Source organism: Alternaria novae-zelandiae (genome assembly GCF_023758075.1).
Source record: "Alternaria novae-zelandiae strain BMP 2774 chromosome Unknown scaffold_29, whole genome shotgun sequence".
NCBI classification, from domain to species: Eukaryota; Fungi; Ascomycota; class Dothideomycetes; order Pleosporales; family Pleosporaceae; genus Alternaria; species Alternaria novae-zelandiae.
In genome coordinates, this window is record NW_026056989.1 from 5228 (window position 1) to 29824 (window position 24597).

General features: G+C 51.0%; 7 protein-coding genes across 7 annotated transcripts; 3 read left to right on the forward strand and 4 right to left on the reverse strand.

Moving 5' to 3' along the window:
- Positions 1-463: 463 nt before the first annotated feature.
- Positions 464-1118, forward strand: J4E88_010113 (uncharacterized protein; the record flags this gene model as incomplete). The annotated part of the gene is made up of 4 exons (XM_049403708.1): positions 464-472; positions 506-614; positions 640-804; positions 856-1118. The coding sequence occupies 4 exons, from the start codon at positions 464-466 to the stop codon at positions 1116-1118; spliced, it is 546 nt and encodes a 181-aa protein (XP_049250488.1).
- A 2354-nt stretch (positions 1119-3472) lies between these two features.
- On the reverse strand, positions 3473-4105 carry J4E88_010114 (uncharacterized protein; the record flags this gene model as incomplete). Its single annotated transcript, XM_049403709.1, has 1 exon — positions 3473-4105. The coding sequence occupies one exon, from the start codon at positions 4103-4105 to the stop codon at positions 3473-3475; it is 633 nt and encodes a 210-aa protein (XP_049250489.1).
- A 1218-nt stretch (positions 4106-5323) lies between these two features.
- J4E88_010115 (uncharacterized protein) lies at positions 5324-5854 on the forward strand (the record flags this gene model as incomplete). Its single annotated transcript, XM_049403710.1, has 2 exons — positions 5324-5336; positions 5406-5854. The coding sequence occupies 2 exons, from the start codon at positions 5324-5326 to the stop codon at positions 5852-5854; spliced, it is 462 nt and encodes a 153-aa protein (XP_049250490.1).
- Positions 5855-8163: 2309 nt separating this feature from the next.
- J4E88_010116 (uncharacterized protein) lies at positions 8164-9226 on the reverse strand (the record flags this gene model as incomplete). The annotated part of the gene is made up of 2 exons (XM_049403711.1): positions 8164-8976; positions 9041-9226. 2 exons carry the CDS (start codon positions 9224-9226, stop codon positions 8164-8166), a joined length of 999 nt encoding a protein of 332 aa, XP_049250491.1.
- A 3702-nt stretch (positions 9227-12928) lies between these two features.
- J4E88_010117 (uncharacterized protein) lies at positions 12929-14007 on the reverse strand (the record flags this gene model as incomplete). The annotated part of the gene is made up of 4 exons (XM_049403712.1): positions 12929-13058; positions 13111-13188; positions 13239-13646; positions 13694-14007. 4 exons carry the CDS (start codon positions 14005-14007, stop codon positions 12929-12931), a joined length of 930 nt encoding a protein of 309 aa, XP_049250492.1.
- Positions 14008-14721: 714 nt separating this feature from the next.
- J4E88_010118 (uncharacterized protein) lies at positions 14722-16380 on the reverse strand (the record flags this gene model as incomplete). Its single annotated transcript, XM_049403713.1, has 4 exons — positions 14722-15545; positions 15633-15826; positions 15889-16113; positions 16178-16380. The coding sequence occupies 4 exons, from the start codon at positions 16378-16380 to the stop codon at positions 14722-14724; spliced, it is 1446 nt and encodes a 481-aa protein (XP_049250493.1).
- A 674-nt stretch (positions 16381-17054) lies between these two features.
- J4E88_010119 (uncharacterized protein) lies at positions 17055-18110 on the forward strand (the record flags this gene model as incomplete). Its single annotated transcript, XM_049403714.1, has 3 exons — positions 17055-17063; positions 17198-17335; positions 17397-18110. The coding sequence occupies 3 exons, from the start codon at positions 17055-17057 to the stop codon at positions 18108-18110; spliced, it is 861 nt and encodes a 286-aa protein (XP_049250494.1).
- Between the last annotated feature and the right edge of the window lie 6487 nt (positions 18111-24597).

Here is a 24597-nt window from a genome sequence, read left to right on the forward strand (position 1 = left end):
CTGGTCTTTGCGAACAATGAGCGAAGCGACAATAATAATGCAGCCTGCTGGATGAGAGTCGATCTGAGTATGCGCAGCTTCGATGATACCAGCGATGGTGCTGATGTCCGGTACCTGGACGCTCTGCTTCTTATGATAGAGACGGGAGCGAATCCTTCATGTCTCGGCTAGCAGATTGGGCCAAAGGTCGATTGAAGAAGTTCCAGAACACGGACAGCACTGAGCGTGGCCATACATTACCCAAAATATGGGTGTCTCTAAGCATGATCGCTGGTTTGGTTTGAAAGAGTATCGAACGTGCAACGCGGTCTGGATAAGAAGTCAGCTCCCCTCCACACCCTTCAAGCACGACATCAGAAATCTGTCCACGGCTGTACTCTCCTCAAGATATAGCATTCACCTTGTTTGCCCATTACCACGCACCCACTGTCCCAGATCGAAGACATTCTACCAACTGACCGTCATGTCGGGCGTCGGCAGCGTCAATAATTCACGCCACGAGGAGGTTTATGAGCTGCAACCTCTCTTCAAACTTGGCGATCCTGACCGGCTGTTCGACAGCCCGCTTGCTGAACGTATCAGCACGCTCTTCACCATGCATGCTTCCAGCGATGGTAAGTGACGATTCCGGTGCGACAGTCGTGCGTGATGGCGAAACTGATGTTGGGCCAGAGACTGAGGGAGACCCATACGACGATCTACTGCTCGCGGGCAAGGCAAAGCACCCATCGTCGAACCAGCGTGAGAAGGAATGTGAGAACGCGCCTTCTGCGGTCGACGCCCCGAAGATAGCGCCGGTGGAAGGTACGATATACCTGCACTTTTGCATACGTTTGCTTACATCTAAACTCTCAGCCGCCTGCCAGCACGACTATGCAGAGGCGCCAGTCCCCTCTAAGCGAATCGGATGTATTGACAAAGAGGTGGACGTGGCTCTAGCGAAAGCTAAAGCCAAGGTTGTTATCACCATGTTCTGCAGCGTGGTTATCAGTCAGGGTCTCGCCACGATTGTCGCAATGGTCATGGCTGCCGTGGCGATCGGACAGGCCCTGCTTCTCATGTTCTTCTCGCTCATTGTCATGATGTGGTTCATGAAGAGCATCATCAAAGACCTGTAGGTGGTGGACTACGGCTGGCGTTGGAATTGGGATGGCATGCTGGGCTCTGGACTTTCGTCTTTCCTTCGTACGGTTTGGGGTGATACATGGACCAGTATCTAACTCTTTCTCAACCAATGGATGCCACAATGTGATTTGACTTTTTTTGACTTCGTACCCGCACATGTGAATTGAAATCGATGAGTCCATCGTCTCCCGTGCCGTTTACTTCTCCATCGTAGTGGCTGACCTGTCGATTTTATCCGGGCAAAAAAATGGAGGAACATCGATTCAGCTGCATTCCTATCCCCTTCCAAGGTTTGAGACGAAGAGTCGTGCTTGGTATAGTGTTGTTGCCCTTCGTTGAAGTTCAGCGCGAACTCTCTAGCGCGGAAGTCAGCTGCCTTGCCCGCGCCCAACACGGATGCGATGCCTCTTGTTAGTAGGCAACAGCGCCGCCATTGGCAGATCAGGTGTTCTTGTATGTGCTGACGGAGCAGGGCGTATGGAGAGATGCGGAAGCACGCGCTGAGCCTCGAGTGCGGGCAGGCTGGACCCTGCCAAGCTGTCGTCACCACGTGCCGACTAGTCAGCTTCCACCCGGGCAGGATTGCAGCCCACCGCGCCCTCGAGTGCGGACATCGAGTGGGCCCGTATGCGCATCCGGTACGCGTCCCCCCAGACTGAACTTACGCTCTACACCACCATTACAGCGTCCCTCTCGCCTCGTAACATTGCGATGCGCCATTGGTGATGCGAAGTCACCAGCCATGTACGGCGCGGATCGCAACGCCAAACCACGACACTCAGCAATGCCAACCACGCCATAACCTCTAACCGTGTCCATATAGGAGATATGGCATCGAAGGTACTGAGGCTCGTATGAAGGCGCATTAGTCTTCACGGGGATGGCATTGCGATCCGAGAGCTCGTGCTGCGATCCCTATTCATCGCCGCCTAACAACGGTACAAACTGCCCAGGCTCTATTCATCTGGATTGGCTTCATACTGACTTCAGTTTTTCAGAAGCTTACCAGGCTGCGACTGCCTTTCATCTTCCGTCAACATACCCTTTACCGCATACGCACACGCACCAGTCTTCGATTCCACCCCGCATCAACACCCCTTCCCTGCGTAGGAGATCAGACAAGCCGACCGAGCGAGAAGGAGAAAATACGGCTACGGGCGTTGCATCATCAGACCAGTCTTTCTCGATTGCTCGTCGCAGGAGCTTGACCCGACACCACAAGATGCCAAGATATCGGAGCAGTGCTGGGCAAGGCCAATGCCATCAGATGAGATGTAGAACACAGCGCATCGTCATGTATCTCCGCGCTCGAAGATCTTGGCGGTTTCACTGCGCTACGCTTTGGCGGTCGAGGCTGCTGCTCCCGTCCTCTGCACATCGCTCGCCTCCAATCTCCATCCGAGCCTCCTCCCAGTCGATTCCGGCCAGCCATGCGACTATCTGCAGCATCTATTCCAGCCCGCAATGCGCCCACGATGGCCCTCCTCAGACTCTGTCCCCTCGACGACGTCCGAATAAGCGAAGCCGCTCTTTGCTATGCCGGCGGGTTGGTGATACACGAGGACGTCACATACATACACCCGGTTGCATGGTGTTGACCCCGCTGAGGTGATGAGCCTATGAGCTAGATCGTGGGTTGCGTCGGGTAACGAGGAGAGGCGGAGAGGAATGCGTAGAGCCCGATGGCCCCTCGACGCGCTCAGATGTGGCCTGTATTCCGTACCTATCCCAAGATTACAATACCGGTGCCGCGCCTCAGCAGGCAACAATGTCAATGTCAAGTTGAAAGGGAGGCCGACATGATGCCTCATTGTCAAATGGTAGCGACCCAAGCCGCCCGTTGTACCAGCCTTGGCTTGTATTTCCCGCATTGCTCGACCGATCGACATGTCGGTAGTCTTAATGTACTTGCATTCACATGCGCTTCTTAGACTACAGATCCAGGTTGGGAGTGAGGTTGAAGACCATTGGACTTTCCATTTCCCATGAGGGATGAGGGTCTCGTGTATCACCCTTGGCAGAGAAGACGATGCATCGCAATGAAAACATGTTCGTTGGCTTACTCCCATTCTTTCCGCAACAACTTCGGGTGAAGACAAGCCCAGTATGGAGAAAACAGTACACTAGCTATAGCTGAATCTTATCTATGACAAATCGCAAAACAGGAGACATTCATTCATTCCGGAAGGAGAACTGACAAGACGCTGGCAGAATCTCTGATGTGCTAGCTAAGTTCCTTCGCAGTAGCTAGTAAGATCTTGGACAGTGATACATGTATAGAGGAAACGTAACCTCCTCCTCGCCAACATCGCCAACAAAGTCCGGGCAGAAGAACATGGTACGTATCCTAGGTGTCTCGTTGCCTGAAAGCCGAGCGGATGATGTCCAAGCGATCAATGTACAACTCGAACTCATCGCCACTTTTCTTCCTCAGCTCTTCGATGGTGTTTCTAACCTCGAGCACACTCCTGATGGAAGCCATATCGGGGTCCTTGCGACCATGCATTCTGTCCAGAATCGCCATGATGTCGTTATTGGCGTCGGCATAGGCTCGGAGTGCGTTCAGGTTTGCCTGTATCGTATCGGTAGTAGCGTCCGATAATATGAGCTCGAATTCCTCGTCCTCTTCCTCCCTTCGCGACTCTCGACGATCACGCTCGGCGACAGCCAGCTCACGACGGGCTAGCAACATGCTAGACTTGAGCTTCTCCATGTCTCTGATGACGGCGTGTGCCCTCCTCATGATCATGATGGCAATCAGGATCATGACGAACCCGCCCAGAAACAACACGCGAGCATCTGTGTCCGACCTCGAGACATAGTTGGCGTCCAAGTAGCCGAGACTGCGAAGGAAGATCTTGGAAGCACAGACAATGACAGTGGTGAGGTTTATGAACAACACGACATCGAGCCAGATAGGTAGAGGAGAACGACGGTTGTCCATTGCGCCTGGTCTTTTTGAGTCAGCGGAGAAGCACATGGAAGAAGGGTATGTGGTTGGGTATGACGGACTTATGTATGGGTCACAGGGCAGGTCCGACTGATGTCTAGCGATATGGAAACCTTGCAACGGTTCTGGTCCGGTGGGTAGAGGTAACGTTCTGGGGATTGCGTAGGATATCTCACGATCATGACAGGGAGGAAACACGCGATATTTATCATGCCGTCTGGAACGGCCTTCGCTCTACAATCTGGTTAAAACCTTGATGAGGCGTGAAGCAATGATTCGTGGTCTTTGGCTTCGCTCGCAGTGCGCTGTGGATGGCATAAATTGCCTCGACATGAGTAGACAATGAGAATATTGGTAGTGCTCTCGATGCCGGTGGACCGTTAGCCAATAGAGGAAGCGATACATCAGATGCGATGTGAGCATTTACTTGAGCACGCAACTGAGAGTAAGGACGTTGAATCAGTGTCTCACATTTGCCTCGCAGCGACACAAATCCGAAGTGACAATACGAGCTAAGGAAAGGCCAAATGGAACGTAAGCTGGAGTCAACGTCTCTGTTTATGCATCCCTTACACGTTCTCAGCCTCTCGAGCATCTTTGTGGACGACGGACGGGCTGGACAGATTTCATCGACGAACACCACTGCAGACGAGTATGTGGTACCTTCATCATGATACCGAGCTTCTATCACGAAGATCTAGCGGGTGCGATATCTCATCTCGGACGACCTGAACATGGTGGCGTCGCCGGGCGAGACATGATGCGTTGCGCGTGGGGCTTGCTGGCGAGCTGCAAAACAGTGCCATACGACACCACAACCACGACGGGTAGACATCAGCATTGCAAAAGGCCATGTACTTCGAGATGGGCAATGCGACAAAGGATCCGGGGTATGGCGGAGATCGGATCGCTTTGCGGCTGTAGAGACGTGTGCGCAGCCATGAGACTTTGGGCCAAAACCGCCGCAGCTCACCAAGACCTCTGCACAGACAAGGACCCAATCAGAAACGACGTCAGTCTTTTCCGTTCTGGATGAAGGTGGGAATCTGTACATGGGTCGTCATTCTCATGCCTGCTGCGATAAAATACATGCTGCTTTCGCGTTTGCCGGTCTCGTCGTTGGAAGAAAGTGCTGCGCATCCTCACCATCTGACGTAGGCTCGGCTAGCGCACACAGGCAAATCTCCGGCCCAACCGCGATCTCTCTCGGCCACACCAGCAACGTAGCGCCCACGCTACCCCGCCACCATGACACGCGACGGTAGGACCCTTGCTCTGACCCGCTACCGCCATCCGCGTTGTACCTGATCGTCGTACTAACGTCGTGTAGGTGACAACTCCACCGCGCACACGCGCCGCTTGTCCCACCACTCAGCCGCTCGTGGCATAAACTTCTATGAGCCGCGCACTTCTCGCACTCGCGCGAAGCTTCGAATCCCGGCGGGTCACACCAAAGAAACCTACGAAGTCGACTGCCTCACACACAGAAGATGCCCAGAGAACTCCGACGAACCGGAGTATCGTGTGCGATGGGCTGGGCTAGACGAGAACGGCAATAAGTGGCTGCCGACCTGGCGGAATGCGAGCGTGATAGGGGATGTCTCGATCGCGGAGTATGAGGCTAGCCATGCGCAGCCTGAGCATGAGGAGATGGACGTCGATACTGCACCCGAGGCCTCCCCCGAGCCCGGTCTTTTTACCATCAACGCCGCCCGCGCCCCGGCACTTCCAGCCACGCCAGCTGTGCCGGCAAAGAAGAAGGAGAAATTCAAAGGATAAAGAGAAGCAGAACGTGATGAAGAGGGCAGTGCAAGACGATGACGACATGTGGTTGGGAGAGAGAGGGTCAAGACAAACAGAAGAAGGGCAAGGGCAAAGAAAAGAAGAAAGCTAAGAGGAGCGCAGGGCCGCGTTACAACGTCTTTGATCATGTTAGGAGGAAGGATGGACTCGGGATCGGAAAGGACAGATTCAAGGTGGGGGGTTACGCAGCGCAGACTCGCCGGCTATCCTGGCATTCCCGACCTTGCCATGCCTGATGTTCTTGGACTTTCCAGTCTCAGGCTTCCTGAGACGCAGGCTCATGGTCGTATCGATATCGAGGCCCCGCCCGGTGAGCAGATTGGATCATACTAGAAGACGGACGGAAGACGAAGACACGAATAATGACTACCACGATGATACCCATCCATATCTATGTATATCTAATAAGTTAATGACAACCTTGCTTGACATTATCTGTCAATCATTCATCTTCGCCGTGGTGCATCTGCGATGTGATGACCCGTTCTTGTCCTTGATGACGAGGTTGAAACTTCCTGAGTCAGATATAGGCAACAGATAGTAGTAGAAGTACTCATCATAGCATTATCTTAATCCAATACTTCGTGGTCGGTTCGTGTCATGTCTGCCTTTCTACACGTGAGTTATCGGTTCCGGGACGGGATGTATGCGTCAACTTCAAGTATACTTCCGGCTGAATTCCAAGGGAGGAAGGCTTCTAAAAAATCAAGGATGTCGTTCTGCCCGGGTAAACTTAATGGTGGCAGTGAGAAGTTCATTGCCCGCCTGGTGTGTTGAAGGTTGGAGGGAAGGAGCGCGGCAGCACGCCACACGTGGTGCAGTCTTGCTACCGCTCATCAGGCTGATTCCGTCTTAACACGAACAAGTCCAAGCTTTGTGAACACGGTCTTTACACCATCGCGATGTGCCGCACTCCATGCATCGCCGGCACAAGTGCAAAAACTCATACATGCGACGTGGTGCTTCTCCTATCGCCAGACACCGGACAAGATTCATGCCAATATCTTGATCAGAGATGTAGAGGGTGCTACATCACTTCTACAAAAAAGCTCATTCTGGTCCGAAATCGTTGATTGAGAAGGCATGGCGGCTGTGGGAAAAGTCAGGCCCCGTAGGTGATGGGTTGTGAAGTTCCCGGGCTGACTCGCGCCTCCGCCAATAGCGCTCAAGAGAGCGCCGCGGGAGTGGTCATGTCGCGATAGCTCCGTGTTGGGATCGCCAGCCGCGTCAAAACTCGTAACATTCATCAACACGCGCATCTTCTTCCCTTACGCAAGATCTTCCAACTCAAATACAGCTCATCAGTATAGGCGCGACGCGATGACAACATTAACAGATCTAGTTGGGCCCGGCTACCTCGTTCTGGAAAGACCATTCCGGCATGAAGGTGCCCGCCGCTCGGTGAGGGCAGGAGACGACTGCGCGTCATATCCGCTCAACGTGCGCGCCTTAGCAGCTGAGTATCGCAATGGCTTATACCCATCTATTCCGCAGAGGACTGGTCGCGATGGCAAGCCCGCGTCTGCCTATATCGACACTTCTCCTCTACCAATGTGACTTGATGCCTGCATGAAGTCACTCTTACAATGCGTGCATCATCAGCAAAACGAACCATGTGGATGTTGGACTTCCATTCGTTAGTGTATCCTACTGAACATGGCTATCCTTTGGACCAGTGCCGACAACGTCACAAGGACAATGTACAACCCACGCCTTCAAAAGTCATACGTCTCACATCAGGCAATATCTCTTCCAGGGAGATACATCACCAGCTCAAGCGACCAAACTAGCGAGATCACAATTGGCTGGAAGATACACCTACCTTTCCCATAGACCGAGGTAACACCCAAAGCTTGACTGGCGCTGACAAGGCATGCAGCACTGGGACATCTCGCTACACCTACCCAGGACCAACGCACGACGGACAAGATTGGGTGAGCTGTTCATTACTGGAGTCCATGCTTACATGCCTAAAACCATCGCGCGCATCAAAGTCATCACCTTCTCGCTACCGCTTGAAGCCACCATCACCAACTCGACAACGCTGACCGCAACATGTACAGCCAGCTTGGAGTGGTGCCTAGTAGTGATAGGTCGTGCGAGAAGAACAAAAAAGTATCAAGCCTTTTGACCTCGCCAGACTCCGACATCGCCTCACGACAGGACTGAAGACCAAGCAACACCAGTCCCATAAGACTACATCCTCGACACCATAGCCACATCTCTGATGGAGGTTAGCACGTCTTCTTCACGCTCCATGCAACAAAGGCCGGATAGTCCACTCACTACTCGTCCTCCGGTTTGTGGATGACTTCGATCGGGCCGTCAGACACCAACTCCCACTTGTTGTTCCTGCACTCTTCGAGCGTTTTGCCGAGATAGTAGACACCAACCGTGTCTGGCTTCCACAGGTCGTTTAGATCGTACCACCTCGACGGCGACATTTCGTTTTCTTCTTCGTCGTCCTTCAGATCCAGAGGGATGGCGTAGATCCCACTGATGAAACCGTTATCTCCAACCTGCCCTACGGCGGCGTATGGTGTTTGTTGCGTGTTGATGCCGCGGTCCTTGGTGTGCTCCTCGGCGTTGATGATCCCGATGTGTACCAACTTCGACTTGTACAGGTTTGGGGATTGCGCGTTCCCGGCTGCATTCGGGTCAGCTTCGAACCGCATCCACTTCGTTTGTTTCAAGGGTCCAAACGATCCTCCAGACTGTGGGGGTTGGGCGACATCGTCACTGCCGTGTCGCTTTCCCAGATGATGCTTGGCGTATATGAACGGGGTGGAGACCGCGTTGGAGTAATGATTGATCTCGCTGATAGCTGGAGGGGCGTAATGAGCGGTGAGCTCGGCTGGAAGAACCTCTAGATAAAGATGAACGTTCTTGTCGCGGCCCATGCCGTAGGTGTGTCGGCTGGATAGCTGCATTTCAACATCCCGCATACGAGTGACTGTCGACTCCTGGTTGAAGTTCATGCGAAGCACTTTATCCAGATCGGTCTCTCCGCCCGACTGAGACATCCGTAGTTCCGCATATTCATCCCATCTCTTCATGTATTCGTCCAAGATGTCGCCAAATTTCTGTTCATCTTCAATCTGAGGTGTTGACACAAGAAGTCAGTAAGTTTCTTCAAAGTAGCGCATACACCGTAGTTCTTACATCGACCTTAAAGAACTCGCAAATTTGTTGCTTGAAAGGAAGCGCGTGCTTGTCGTTGCTAGCTCGCCACCTCGAGAAATCTGCATATTGTTGGGCCCCAACGTGACGCGCTTTCTCGTTCGTGTCAGCCATCCTGCCAAAACCTAGCGTACGCAGGTGTGGACGTGCCTTTTTGTTCGTCGACATTCGATGATGGTTGAGAAGGCGGGTGGGGAGTGAGAGAGGTGTTGCACGCCGAAGAAGACGGGAGAATGCCATGAGCGCGAAGATTGTTGTGGTAAGTTGAGGTTTAATACCCAGGTAGATGAGGTACGCAGGCACTAGTAGAGGCAGGCAGGTGCCCGGGGTAAGAGGGGTTTTGATAGGCTAGAGGTGAGACTAGCGAGGGTCTAGCGCGTTGACTGTGATAGCAAAGGTCACGCCCAAATTATCAACGTCGCGATATTATTGTTAAAATCTCGGTAGTGAAGTCATTTCGCACGGATGTTGATCAACTAGTAGACCATTTTGGACAAACTGATCTGCCCAGGCTTCCGAGCGGAGAAATTCATTGTGCTATGCATAGCGGCTGCAACACCAAACATGGTTCCTGTGCGACTACGTCAAAGCGGCGAACGATTGTGGAAGCAAATTCACCAGACTGTTGAGTCTACAACACACAACTTAGATGATTGCGCACTCTATCCTAGTGGCAAGACGGTGACAAACGCCGCCACAACCTGCGGGTTTCTCCACAACAACTGAGCAATGTCGACACCAGTCTGCATATCTTTTTGAATGAATGCACAAATGTTTAGAACCAGGCAAAGAAAGCTCCAGTGCAAACATAATCTCGCAATAGTAACCTCACAAACATGCTAAACAAAGCGGTACCAAACGAAACACGAACAAAGATACCTTCCACCGACGCGAGTGTGTCAACATGTCAAACTCAAGAAGAGCCAATCGTGGCCCAAAGAATGCTTTCAGATCTGACGAGGGCAATCATGCTGAGCGCAAGCGGGTCTAGCACTGGCACAAGGAATGCTTCCAGACAAGACGCGCAGCAAGCATGTCGATTCGACGCAGTTCCAACGTCGCAAATCGACAGCGCAAGTTGCTTCTCGCCAGAGCTCATCAAAGAGCCAATGGCAGGTGTAGCAAGCGGTATCAGGTATTTGGGTCACAACAAAGTACCTGTAGCAGAGAGTTGGGTTGTATACGCATCTTGAACGGTTCACGATAAGTTTATTGCCAATGGCGCTCATGCAAAGATTGAATTCTGTATCAATCCATCGAAGATACTGCGCATCAATGCTGCTACCCTATCGACCATATCGCTCATTGCCTGCTATCAGATGCAAATCTACACTTCCAACGCCCCCAATCGTTGCTCTATCTCCCGATTGCCCTTTGTCCTCGCTGCATCCTAAACCTATTGTACCTTTCATACACCCTACTGGCAGAGCAGTATGTCCAGTTTGTGAACGTATCGCCTCAGTACATTTGGATCAATTTTTTCCGGGCAACAATACTACAAATGACCGCATACCATGCAAGTGCAGAGCAAGTCTTGGTATTGATGCTGTGCGGGATCTGCCATCATGGACGGCGAGGGTCAACCTCGATTCAATTCCACACGATCCAAAAGACAGTGCGGGAACATTCGCGCGAGACGCACATACGCTTCTTTCAGTTGGGAGGGCCATCCGGACGCTCGTAAAAGAGAAGGGCCATCTAGATCTATCGCCATCTACCACTCATCTCAACGCCGAATGGGCCAAAAGCGACCCGAATTCCAGCGTTGGAAGACAGTGGTACCCATACATTGACGACGTGACTAGAGCGCTTCGATGGCAAACGTATGGACTACTCCATCCGAGGTTTGTCAGTCTCAGGGCCAAAGCCATGTTCAAGAAAGATGTGCCGAAAATGAATGCGACGATGCAAGCGCTACGGGAGGTAATCAACTCGCTCCGAAAGCTATTACCAAGAGAGATCCGCCTTCGAAGTGTGGCTCATTGGCATGAGGTGCGAGCATCGCCTTCGGAGATTGCCCTCGAACTTGTTGCTCAAACTGTACATGCCGAAAACGTACATGCTGAACCCGGTATTTATCCAGAGACACCGGAACAATTCAAGGTATTTCGTAAGTTCGCCATAGCACCCTTCGAAGAACACTGGCTAACACTGAACCTAGTTGGGTCGTTTAAGGAGACGTTACAAGACCTTGGCCTAGGAAGGAGAGTCCTTCCCATTTGTTCTTATGTTATCTTTCCATCTAAGGTCGCCGAGCCAAAGCGAGGACTGCACTGGGTCACCGTCCGCTCCACGTTCATGGGGTGGAATCATGAGGGCCAACAAGCATTGCTAAAAAAACGCCGGGATGGCCTTGCAAAGTCTTTCGCTCACCTACCTGCTATGCAGAGCGCCAAACAAGACCTCATCAACAACTTCAAGGCCCATGACATTCCGCAAGGTACCAAGTCACCGTACAAAAAGGCTCCTCCATCTCTTAGTCCTGGTATCGCTTTCAACAATAACATCAAGGCCCGCTTGCCTTGTCAGATATGCGGGTACTTCCATAATTTCCACATCTCGCATAAGGTTGGAAAGACGAAAAGGATGGACGAGCGCCTTTGGAAGAAGGAAAGGGCGATCTTCTCGTGCGCCGAGCTGGGTGTCGCTGCAATTATGCATTGCGTTGACGAGTTCGACCGAAGGCGCGAGGGGTCGTAAACATGCTGCAGCCATGAAAGACGGGCTCTGGCTGTACGGAGAAGGGAGGACGTCGGAGTCGGTAGGAGAAGGTATGGTTTCTCGCTCATCGTCGGGTATGGTGCACTGGTGGATGCTTCTTTTGTGGCTTCTTGTTCAACGTCGTTTGTATGTGGTTTTGGTGTCGCTCCTCTCGTCTTTTCTCAAGGTTGGCCCCAATGCTTGTCGCTTGTTTTGCAAGTCAATGCAGACATTATCTTAGTGAGGATTCACCTGTCTAAGTTCAGTTGAGTGTATGGAGCGAAATACGATGCAGATGTTGGCGACATCAAGTACCCTGTTGCACAAATGCCATGTAGCTCATCGTTCATAGGGCATTGTTGTACTGCGTAATAAGCAGGCTGGAGGACAAGGAAGACAGGATGTGACGATTGAAGAGATGAGACGGGGAATAAACTTAGGTATACATGTGCCGTTCACTGCTACGACCTCGCGTCTCATGATGTATAATCTCCGAAGTTCGTTGCGTTCGCCTTAATCTCCATAGCATAGTTGCACTTTTCGTGGTGATTTCGATGAGGCACATCATGGGTAACTGGCATTGTGGAGATGACAGTACCACGCACAAACACCCATCATGATACAGCCACTTCGGAGGAAGATCTCGACACCCAAAGTGTGTGGCGATGGCTATGCGGGCGAAGTCGGGTTTCGCGCTGACGTGTTGAAGCCAACTAGGTACGAAGGTCATCGACGACTGATGTCTGTCCGAGAAGGCATGACTGGATTCAGCACATCAGAGCAGTTGCAGTGTCGGTTGGTGGCTCACAACGAGTCGCTGAGGGCGAAGCTTCTTAGCCAGGGAAGTGCTGGAAGTTGCGAAGGAGAAGGCGAGGGGGTGACGCGGCGTTCAATCAGCCTTGGGCTCGGGGCTTTCTCGGCCGCGCTAGCACCCGAAAAGGAAGACTTCCGCGGCGATTTCGAACTTCATGAGTTCATCACAGATGCGTTTTCGGGCAGTGTCTTTATGCGATCGAAATTGTATGGATCAGCTTACACACGTGAGTATTTATCGCGATCAAATATATGTGCTGAAGACCAAGCTCCTTGAACAACGGCCCGATGTCTGACCCCGTTTACCACGGGCGCTCCCCCAGTCGACCACTGACCAACGCAAGAAGGTCGATCATCCTAGTACGCCAAATACTCTGCGACTTCATCTTCATTAGGTATCCACATGTCCAGCTCGTCATCCTCTAGGCTGGGAGCGCTCATTTCGTTCGCGCGAAGCTTGTCAACCTCTTCGAAGTCAACAAGGTAACTACAATGCGAGCGTTAGCATTTTGTTCATGGAAAACAGGGAGCCTACTTACCACTTGCAAGTCTCCTGATCCCACATGATATTGTGCAGGCCACGATCGATTGGCACAACCCCACATTTCACCACGGCACTGTTAAAAAGTCAGCACGATAGGCCCGGGGTTGGTAGAGGAAAACTTACAGCCATGCCACTTTGAAGGCTTCTCGGACAACCTTCCTCTTCTCAAGAGCCATCTCACAGAACATGTCCATTGACAAAGTCACCCCAGGCAACTTGTTCATGAGCATAAGGACACGATAGCCTCCATCTATGGCTTCATAATGGAAACCCGGGCGCACCGTGCCTTCAGACGTACCACAGAGCCAGGGAGAATGCTGACATTTTTCATGCCCAAGACGGTCAAGAGCTTCTATCTCATTTCTTGTCGCGGGACTCGAGAGTGAAGTGGTAGGTGTGGTGCACAGCTTGAGGTGATCCTTGTATGCAGGCAATCTGGTGCCTCTGGTGTCGTTTTGATCACGTAGCTCCGCCTCGCCATCATCGATCATTTCCTGGTACTCCTCAACTGTACGCCTACTCGCGCGAATTCTGATACTGTTACTAACATGTCTAGGAGATTAAGGATTGTTACTTACTGGAACTTGACTTTGACTACACACTCGCCGATGGCTTTCCAGGGCTCATCTAGGCAGACACATGTGTAGACCTGGCGCGCTTCGCAGGGACTGTGGTCATCCTGGAACTCCAGCGTTGATAGCGGTGCGAGTATCTTCCATCGCGCATCCTTGGTGGTGCGGAAGATTTTGCCGACGTATGGATTGTCGCGCAGCCACTTGGGGGGTGACGGCCTTGGCTTGCGGGCTTTCGCATGACTGGGGGCAACATCACTCTCGGGCTTGTGAGAGTCGCTGGAGGAGCTCGAAGTGTTGGAGATGGGACGAGAGGTCATCCTGGAGAGATATGAACGGAGAATACTGCAGCGTGTACAATGATGCGGAGGTGGATGGATGTTAGGGCTTCAGTGTGTTGTTGCACCGGCCGACTACCTGTGCTCCAGTCGGAAATGCGCTAACTCTGGTACTAGCTCAGTCCGACTTAGCGCCATCATGGATCAGTGATCATTGGCCAATTCAAGGCTCCGCTTTCGAGCCTGGAGTCGAGACGTCTCGCAGTTGATATTGAATGTGTTAAACAAAGAGTTATTATTGCAGTCTCGAGAAAGGTATTACTCCCCTTAAGAACCAATTAGTAATCATCATGGAGGGCCGCAATTGAGTAAGCCAGAACAGCGAGTCTCGTAAGTGCCCAGGTGCCATTCATGCACACGAGAGCCGATCAGATCTACTCATGAACTCCGTCGCTCCGCTGCCTATACGTTGAGCCTCTTAGATGTACTGTTGGGTATACACCACTAAGATCTCCTAAGATCTGTTCACATACATCGATACGAAGAGAGAGCTCTGAAGAATGCAAAGTATTACCAACCCTTTTCAACGAACCGTCGTTCAATGTTCCAAAGCTGACTACGATATCCCAGGTCAGTGTCACCTACTGCGCCCGTGCTGACTTCCAACTCTGCATATAGCTGGGGCATCTCTAACCGCTTCTCCATGCCCGAAAATTATTCATAGCTGCCTTACTTGGCTCAGCTATGATAAACTCTTCACCTTCTACTCATTGGCGTTGGTGTACTCGGGTCCAGTCTACGCAGCCGAACAAGGTTCTCAGCCTGCGCTCCCGCTTCATCAAACTCATCAGGTCCATCAGTATCGTCAGACGGGTCAAAACCATCGTCGATGTATTCGCTATCATCGCCATCGTCGATATCAGCCACCTCAAGACTGCGCGCTGACTCTGTAACCTCGGAGTTCTCGGCACTTTGGGGAGGAGTCTTTGCCCAGCTGACCTTGCGCGGAGACCTGGGCTTTGGTGACGGGCTATTCTTTGTGTTCTGTGCCCTGGACCGCTTCAAGTTGTCTTTCAGTCCTTTTACCGTCTTTTTGATCGCATTCGCAGCTTTCATGGGCGATTCTTTGATAGGTGTCAGAACGTTTGAGAGCTGATTCCTGGAACGCAGTCGCCGAATCATGGATTTGGAGGGTAAGGGTGGTGATTTGGAGGGTAAGGGTGGTGTTTTGCCGAGGTAGGGCGACCCTACAGCTGCTGAGGGAGTGTTGGCAGCAACCGTCCGAGAGTACCAATCATCTTGCTTCGGAATATCGCTCGCTTTCAACCTCCAGCCTTCACCTCCATCATCGACGACCTTGTGTAACATAAAGAGAGTTGTGAAGCGGGTACCGAATGTGTGTACGTTGTTCCCCTCGTCCACACAAGTCGGGGTATCGTAGCGGAAGACGGGCGAGTAATAAAGACCATACTCTTCCGGATTGGATTTGCGCGGTTCGATCCTGAGAAAGATGGTCTCATTGTAAGTCGAGACGAAGCCGTACTTGATCTTGTGTTTGTACATATACTTGGCGGGCTGCCCTGTGATGGGGAGTTAGCGCGATCGAGGACGTTCAATGCTTGGTGTGGCAATGCTGTGCGGACTCGCAGAGACATGTCATAACTCACCAAGAAGGTTGCGCAACGATCCTGGGTTTTTAGAGGCGGGATCCTTGATCATCTTGGCTAGATTATGAGTCGTGCACATCTTGAATTCTCCTATGATGCGCACTGTCTCATCGCCGCCGTTCGAGTCGGAAACATTGAGGATGAGGTCGGGCTCCTGGTCTTTCGGGCGTGATTTGACATCCTCACCTTTAGAGCTGGGAACCGGCGGGTACAACGTCAGTGAATGTTTCACATGCATGTCGCGCAGTGGGCTTACCTGGAGCATTCAATGTGAATGGGCAGGAGCATTGCATCGGCTTCGGATCTGCATCTTGCAAGCGCATGTAAAACCGTTCGCACTGGCGTTGCCAGATTTTGCTTGATGCGCCCATCGACGTCGATTTCAGCCGCCATTGTAACCCCCTCGTCTGCGACGAAGTCTGGATGATATACGAGAATCACCGGAGTGTTCACGTTCGTCATGGCTGGGCAGTTATCGAAACTATACGCGGGTGTAGATGGTCAGTATTTGTCCCCAATGCTGCTCATATAGGGTTACTACTCACCTTGGCTTGATAGCAGCTAAGAAGTCCTCCAGCTCGTCTTGGATGTTCCACTCCCCCAAATGACCCTCGAACATGTGGCGCATGCTGCTCTTTGTCGTGCCCTTTCCTCCATTCTTTACTAACAGGAGCCTTGGAAGCGACGCACAGATAGTCTCCCATGCACTCTCGAAGATATCCGAGAGCTCCAAGGTTTTGGACGTCATGATTTGCGTGAGCGAATTTGGCCTGTCGATCGTGAGGTCGTAGTACGTGATTCGCAATAAGGACGCGTGCTAAGGAATCACAGCGCAGAGCCGTGTCGCCGTGGATGGTGCGTATAGACTTGTTGCCTAAACAAATTTGACTCCTAGGCGCTCATGATTTGCCCCACCGGTGTTTCCCTCTTCTCCCTCTCTCGCTATACCAATCTCCGCACCTTGATCCGTGCGCGCTTTCTCGCTCCAGAGGAAACCACAGTCACCGCTCCAAGAACGCTTCTCTTGAACAAATGTGCGGAAGTGATCCACTATGACTTCCACGCCAACCGTTTGACATACTGAGAACACTGCATACCTCCTTTATCATTACCCCGTGCACGCGAGCGTGCAGTTCATATGTCGGGCGGTATTGACAGTATTATAACTGTGTGGAGTATCTTAAGGCCGTCGCTCTAGGTCATCCGAACATTACTCTTCACCTTGCGCTCTCCCTTTCGCCCTGCGAGTCCGACCCACGTTCACTTTTCCTGCGGCCTTTCCACCCGGGGCGACAGCAGGGGTATCTCTGCTTGGCGCGTTCACTTCCACAATAAAATGGCGTTCCAGCAAATTCTTTCGTTGTCCTTTCTCTTGCGATTAGAATCAAGAGTATCGTTGCTTGATATATCCCATCAGTCAGCATGGCGCTGGTACGTTGACCCCTCGTTCGCCATTAGTCCACTCAATGCTAACAGGTTATGTAGAGCAAGTACGGGTTCAGAATCCGAAAACCGGTATGTAGGCGGCTTCATCAGCTTTGAAGATGTACTGATCGACGACATAGTCCTTGTTGCCGAATGCGAAAGCTGCGGCTGGATCTTCAAAGGGCAGTAAGGAGAAGAGCACACCCGGTGCGCGACCTGCACACGGGGCGCCACGCAGTCGTAACGGTCAGACGAAGAATCGTCCACTGCCTAAGAAAGTGAGTACCATGTGTCAAGGACATGAGCATTACCGGTAGCATGGAGCTGATGTAAATGCAGGCAGCGCCGTCCGTGGTGCCGAAGGGAAAGAAGACCGCTGGCTTCCGGACTAATGGCCAGCTTCGTATCACGCCGACCTCTCTGAAGTCGCGAGTAACTCTCGATAATCTTGCTGAGGGTACGCAAGCCGCGCCCATCTGCATCGACGACGATGGCGATGATGACATCGGGGTCGCCCAGCATCAAAAGAGCTCGGTTTCGGTCAACACCGACGCAAAGAGTCAACAAAGTCTCGTAAGAGCGTTTACGCCTCTCTCCATGATCGATCAAAATCGCGAAACCGAAGTTCCGTCTCTTCCCACATCTACACCCGAAGGCGCCGAGCTGAATGAAGACGTGCCTTCCGGCGCTTCGCGCGGCAGCAGCCCCATCGAGATTACCAGCGAAGATGACGAGCAAGCTTCGGACACGGAGCCTTCTTCCCCCATCGATAGGTATAAGTCTCCGCGGAGAAAGTGCTTGGTCAAACTAGGGCGCTACAGGGCTTTTCGCACAGGTCTGTACACGTTGTTCGCGATTACGAAACCGAAGGCGCGACAGATACCGTTCGACAAAGTCCTCAGAGTCATCAACAACAACCTTTCAGTCGAGAAGCAGTTCTCTCCTCTGGAAGCAAAGCAGGTCCTCAAATATATGAGGGAGAAATTGTTCGACTCGCTGTGCGCCGATCGGGTAGTGGACGTGAACCTGGAGGGGATCAAGTTGTATGCGTAAAGGGGATGAAAGGTTTGCGGGAGCAGGGGCGTCGGCTCTATCCCTGAAGCTTTGCATAAGACAAGTTGAGTGCGCCTTCACTTGGAGTCGATTGGATGGTCGGGGCGTCTCAGAAATAGTGTTTAATGTACCATTGCGCGATGGCATAACCACGCCGAAACTTAATTCGAATGCGCCATGACGATGAGTGTTGCGTCCCGGTTATCTTGCAAGAGACTACCGCCCTCTTGCGCTGATCTGGAGCCACGGTCCGACCTGAACAGCTCATCGTGAAAAGACCTTCTCACTCCGCGTGAAGTCCAGCCATATTCTTATGGTACAGCACATAGCTAGGCCGCAGTCACACTCCGCCCCTTCCCGTGTGTATAGTGACGCTGTGTACGTTGGAATTTGCGTCGTCTCGTCCGTCGGGCATCCATTGAGGTGTGGGTGGTTATGACACGGGCGCGGTATTGGTAGCTAATCGAGCTCAGCTGCGTCGCGATCTAGAAGAGCGTAACCCTGTCGTTGTTAGCATGGCGAAGTGGGAGATCCAGACAGTGACCTGCCTCGTGCCGTCGGAATGGGATGTCACTAGATACCCGATGGCTACTCGAACAGGCGCCATGCAGGGGAGACTGGAGATGCGCGTCCGTTATGATGCATACAGACCCCAACATCATCCATATCCAGCCTACGACGGCGTTCCACCAAGGCGCGATGTGGTCCAGCGTTCCAGACTTCTCAGCACTCCGGGCCAATCCTGCGGCTCCGCATCCCTTGAAAGCTCCACTGGCTTCTCCTCCTCATCCTCAGCCGGCGTAGTATATAGTCGGGCTCGTCCCGATTGCGCGTGCGAGCGTGCGCCAAGGGATGTCGGGCTTGAGGTTGAAGTCGTGAATTCCGGTGGCTGGCGTGTGGTTCGTCTTGGAGAATATCGATGCGGAGATATAAAGTGAGAGGAAAGTGATTTTGATATCAGTTATCAACTTGAGGTCCTACTCATGGTCAGTGATGGTGCATTGGAGGTATCTTATACCTTCTTACACTGGTGGTGGTCATGTCGATGATGCCCCTACGAGGGTGCCGGCACGGCTGCACAGAACGACGACCGTATCATACCAGTTTCGGCATGGGCGATGCACCTGTTGGATTAATCGCGACGAGTTGAGGGTTTCGCAAGGCGGCAATGTTGCGAATTGATGAGATAACGACTTTATGATGCATCGGATGGGACTGCACAGGTGCCCAAGTGGTGAGCAAGGAGCAAGTGACGTCGCGCGATTGGCCCCGCTTATCGCTTGTCGCGTTGTCACGTGGATCCTGTGCCGACTTCCAGCAACGATCATGGCTGACTTTTAAGCGATCTTATCCGGGCAGAAGCTGTGCCTTCTAGTTTTGAAGTACATCAATGCACGATTTGGCGTACTAACATGAGATCTCCCTACATAATGTCTCCTGAAAGCTGTGCAGTGGTCCCCGCTCATGCGAGTTAAAGACGACCGCATAGTGCGTGGTGATATGAATTTAGAACTGTAGAAATAGGGCAGCTCTAACACACAGAAGTAACAACATGCAGCAAGGTATGAGCATATTAAAATATGTAGATGCATCCTGAACTAAAGTTCTACGCCATCGATGGCATCTTGGCCGCTGAGCCATTTGAGGTGTGATCGATGCTGGAAAGAATACAAAAGAGTACAGCGCCCAGAACTGACTTTTGGCAGTAGATAATCACAGCATGATGTGCCTAATAAATCCTCGTAATGTGTCTACTCAGCTTGTCCATCCAAACTCGTCATGCTTTGACGAACAAGACCAAGTACGAGCACACGTTCGATTTGAAGGAAGCAAACAGAGGTTAGTCGCGTTTGGTATATCGCGTGAGGTTTGCGCATGCCTGGCTGGACGATCGTGCCAGGGAAGGACAGCTTGGTCGATGACAGAATTGCAGGAATGAGTCGAGAGTTTCGCGGGAGTCGTCAAGCTGCATTGGAGTTTCGGATGGGTGGCTCATTGATATGAAGTAGACGTCGTAACAAATACTAATTGATGGTCGAATGGCTACACTCCCTATAGTGTGATATTTTTCGGTAGATTCAGACTGAACGTAAACATGGTTGACGGCTATCGCACAGCAGACATGGAGCTGCCGATTGATGGAGAACCTGATCCTGCATTCATATTCGGTAAGTTGTGGTTCATGACGAACGCGCAATAGCTGCTGCAAAGCCATAAAGACGACACAGTAGAGCAAGAAGGCCTACTCAAACTACCTCGTGCGTGCCGAGTTTCACCACTTCCTGACCTGCCGTCTACGCCTACTTGATGAGCCCGAAGTCGCGCTGTAGATGCATTCTTGGAGACTATGGCCGAGCTGAGCGTGGCGCAATGCACCCTTATACCGGAGGGCCTCGTCCACGTTTCGGAAAGCGGTGGCCGGGCTTCGGCGTGATATGCCCAGGAGCGGGAGGGTAATCCAACCTGCATTCGACCTCCGAGCGATGGCCAGCACCATGCGACAGCCCAAGTCGCAGCTACAACCGCAAGTCCTCCAGGATTCCTCTGATTTTTGTCCTTGCACCCGTTACATTCGAGCGTCGCAATCGATATCGCAACCTGTCTAGCTTTGCGTCATGACGAAGAGGAGCCTGATGATTCGCAGAGGGTGGAGACATGGCGGTGTTCGTGGTTTGCGGTCGCATCGCCTTCGATAGCGTTCCATGCGAAAGAGAGAGGATGAGGAGAGCTGAGAGCTGCGCCAAACAGCATGGTTAGTATATGACTTCGGAGAGAGACGGCGGGGTAACTTACCAGCCAAGCAAGGTGCCATCTCCTTGAGTCAGGCCTTTCCCGAGGCGTTGCGCATCCTGTGTCCGCGCTCCGGCAAAGTCCGCTTCATGCTGTTGGAGTACGACCGTGTCAGCTTTCTTGGTGCGGTGTAGTCTCTTCAGTTGGGATGCCTAGAAGCAGCGACAAATGCGAGCTGCGCTTCAGGACGGCTCATGCACTCGTTCGCGTTTCGGAAAGTAGATGCGGGGCGTGGGCTTGAGGTGGTCCGACCGGTTGACGTCGATGCTTGATGAGAGGCGTAGATTCCACAGGAGAGTGGAATGCCAGCGAAGAGCCAACGAGTTGCATCTGGAAGTCAGCGCTCGTTCGTATGGCGACTCCCTTTTGTCGGCAGGGTGTTGTGCAGTTGTCCAACGCAGCCTGTGGTGCGCCAAATGAGCTTTCGTCACTCTGATATAGCGGGTCCGAGTGCTGAAACGTGTGAAGACCTGGCGATGAGCCCGAGGAGCCAGTTCTCGTTACATGAAGCCTACAGTAGATTCTACTACAGCCCCGGTCGAAGTCCTCGCTGGTGCTGTTGTTCCGATATTCGGGATCATTGTGAGTATAAGTCGGTGCCGCCGAATCAAGCGCAGCGCTGACTCCTGCGTAAACTGTTGTGCGCGGAGATGTGAATGGACTCTTCGCACGTTTGCGACTGGCGCGCAAGAGCTGGATACCCGCCGCCTCGAGCTGGTTCAGCCCTGCGCGTCCCAATTTGCGCAAAGAAGGGTGATGAGGTACGTGTTGATGACAGTGATAATAGGACAATGCGAGAACCCAGATCAGAGTCCGATGAGCGCGGTTCTAGTGATGTGGTTGGAGAAGTTGTGGTGAGCATCTCCAGACACAAAGTCTTTAAGGATATTTTAATGCACCTTATTAATTTCGCTAGAGGCTAGTCTAGTTAATTGCTGCCTTACTACTTTTAGCTACGCTACCTAACTTATATTATATAATCTATTTTTAATAATAATTTACTAATTCTATTTAATACTATATAGCTTATATAAAGCTAATAAAATCTTTTTTTTTAAGTTTTTAAGTATAAAAAGATAGTTAATATCTTATAAAAATAAAAGTACTAATATAAAATTATTATTACGTAGTATTATAATTACTATAATCTTAGTATTTTTTTTTATTTTTTAACTTAGCTCTTAAACTTTAGCTATTAGTATTATATAATAACTAAAGCGTTTTTTTTATATACTATAAACGTCTTTTTAGTACTAGATTCTATAATTATAATACTAAAGTCTACTTTTTTTTAAAGTTACTATATTAGTAGCTAAAATTATTATTATTTTAAGCTAAGTATTATTAGCTTTCTACTCTATAAGTACTAGCTTAAATATAATTATACTAAAGTTAATCTTTTCTATAGTTATATAAGTTAGTATTATAAAAGTTACTATTATAAAGTTATATAAAAAAAAAAAAATATTAGTAGTATATAGCTTTATATACTATTATACTTAAAAAATTTAACTTATTATAACTAAAGAATATTCTTTTAGAAGTTACTAGCGTTTTTTAGTAACTAATAGTATTTTTTTAAATTATTAGCTTTACTAGTAACTATAGTACTATAGTAATATACTAAATAGTACTTTAGTAAATAATATTAAAGCTATTATAATTATACTATATACTAAAGTACTATTTTAAAGACTTAGCTTAACTTAGAACTAGACTATAGTCTAAGTTAAAGGCGCACTCTATTCTTTTAGTAAGCATCTCTAGGTCGAATCTCCGGGGATGACGTCGGGCCACCGCGGGCTTGGCATCTCCCTATTGGCTGTGCGGATCTGACCACGGCAACACCACTTCCGTCTCGTCTTCTCCAGCGAGCCTTTCAATCGTGCATCATCTGCACTCGTTTCGCAAGTGTCCAGCAACTGCCAGTCTGATGAGGAAAGATCCTACTTGTGGATGTCGGGTGCCGCCGCGATCCAGTCGCTGACGTTTCTGCGCCCCTTGTGGAAATCGCGAACATTCATTTCATGTCGGCCAGTCAATCACCTTCGGGATTCATGAGATCAGCGAACACTCTTCGGCGGCGACGATCAAACCATCGGAGCCGAACATTAATGTTGCTGGTTGTTGGACCTGTTGGTTAGTTCCGCGATAGCTCATCCTTCGCTTGGCTACCAGCCGTCCTCTGGATGAAGATGTTTACCTGTACTGCGCACACTATACACATCCACCCGACGATCGATATGGAGTATCCGCATTGTGATATCGGCACATCATGTACAAGGTCGCTGGCCAGTAATTCCTATATCACAGGCCTCCACGGATCACAATTAAGGCTATGCTACAGTGGCTGACCGTATCAGCAGATCTGCTATGCTCGTACAACCCGATCAAGCAATCGAATTCAATTATACTAACCGACGAACGTAGTCATACCATCGATGTAACAACTCGCTCCCAGCCCTGGCCGTATTCCACTTCCTCGCGCCGGAAGCCTTGTGCTACGCACGCTGCTTTGGAGCTCTGCGGACTGTTTGCAGTTGATTCGTGGAAATGATAATAGCTCCAGTGGAAGCGACTGGCGTTCATCCGTCATTGGCTTCAGTAGAACTGTATATCCTAGTTTCGACCTCGTCGCACGTCAAGACGAGTTATAACGAAACTCCTGGACTTCGGCTACAGGGCTGGCTCGTTTCGTCTCATATTCTGCTTCTAATTTCCCATTTTTCTGATGCTTCGATACGGGCGCGTTAGCTTTTCTCTATATCTCTGATAATTATTCGCTTCAAGCTTTCAGTTGACTGCAACATGAGTTATCCATCCGCTGATGGATCTGGCATACGTACTTCACATGTGCTTGTATCGGGGGTTTGGTGCATCTGCTAAAGTTGTAGTGATAACCTACAGCAGTGAAAGATTGAAACCGCGCTTGGTGTGAAGGAGCTCGGCAGATATTCGACAACCGCTTCTTCATTCCTTTGTCAACACCAAAGATACTGCACGAGCGGTCTTTTCCCAGCAAGCGCTTATCATACAAGCTGCACCCACGTCACTTCACACATACGCACTGCAATACGCAAACCACCCCCGGCCATGCCTGCCGCATTGGGTAGTAAAAGGTCTCTACTTCTGGAGATGCGAGAAATCAAGCGCGAAACCGTACATGGCAATCACGCCTACGATGCATATCCTGGAAGCTCCCATCTTTCGATCGCAAGCAGTCAGACCGATAGTCTCGGTCGACGCTACGCATTCGATTGGTCACAACGCGTGAGCATCGGTATGCTCTTTCCAACGCCATCTTCATATCAGGCTAACGCGACAAAAGGGCGACTCATGGATACAGCCTTTCGCGACAAGACAATTGATCTCGAGAGCTTCAGCCGCCTGGTCGTGGAGGTCAAACAATCCTCGAATGTCATATCATCGAGAGACGACATCAGTCGCAATGGGCCAGAAGTGCAAGTCCCCTGCACCCCATCATCCTTCGTTCAAGTTCTCTGCACCCCAGACTTGGCGTCTACCTGCTCTTCCAAGTCTCTGGACGGAAAAGTGCAGGTACGCTGTACACCGTCATTCGTGGGATATTGTATGAGTACAAGTACACAAGGTATGGTGAAGACTCCGACATCGGAACAGTATGTATCAGCATGTTCTGGTGTAGATATCACAACTCACACGGGCAGTACACCCAATA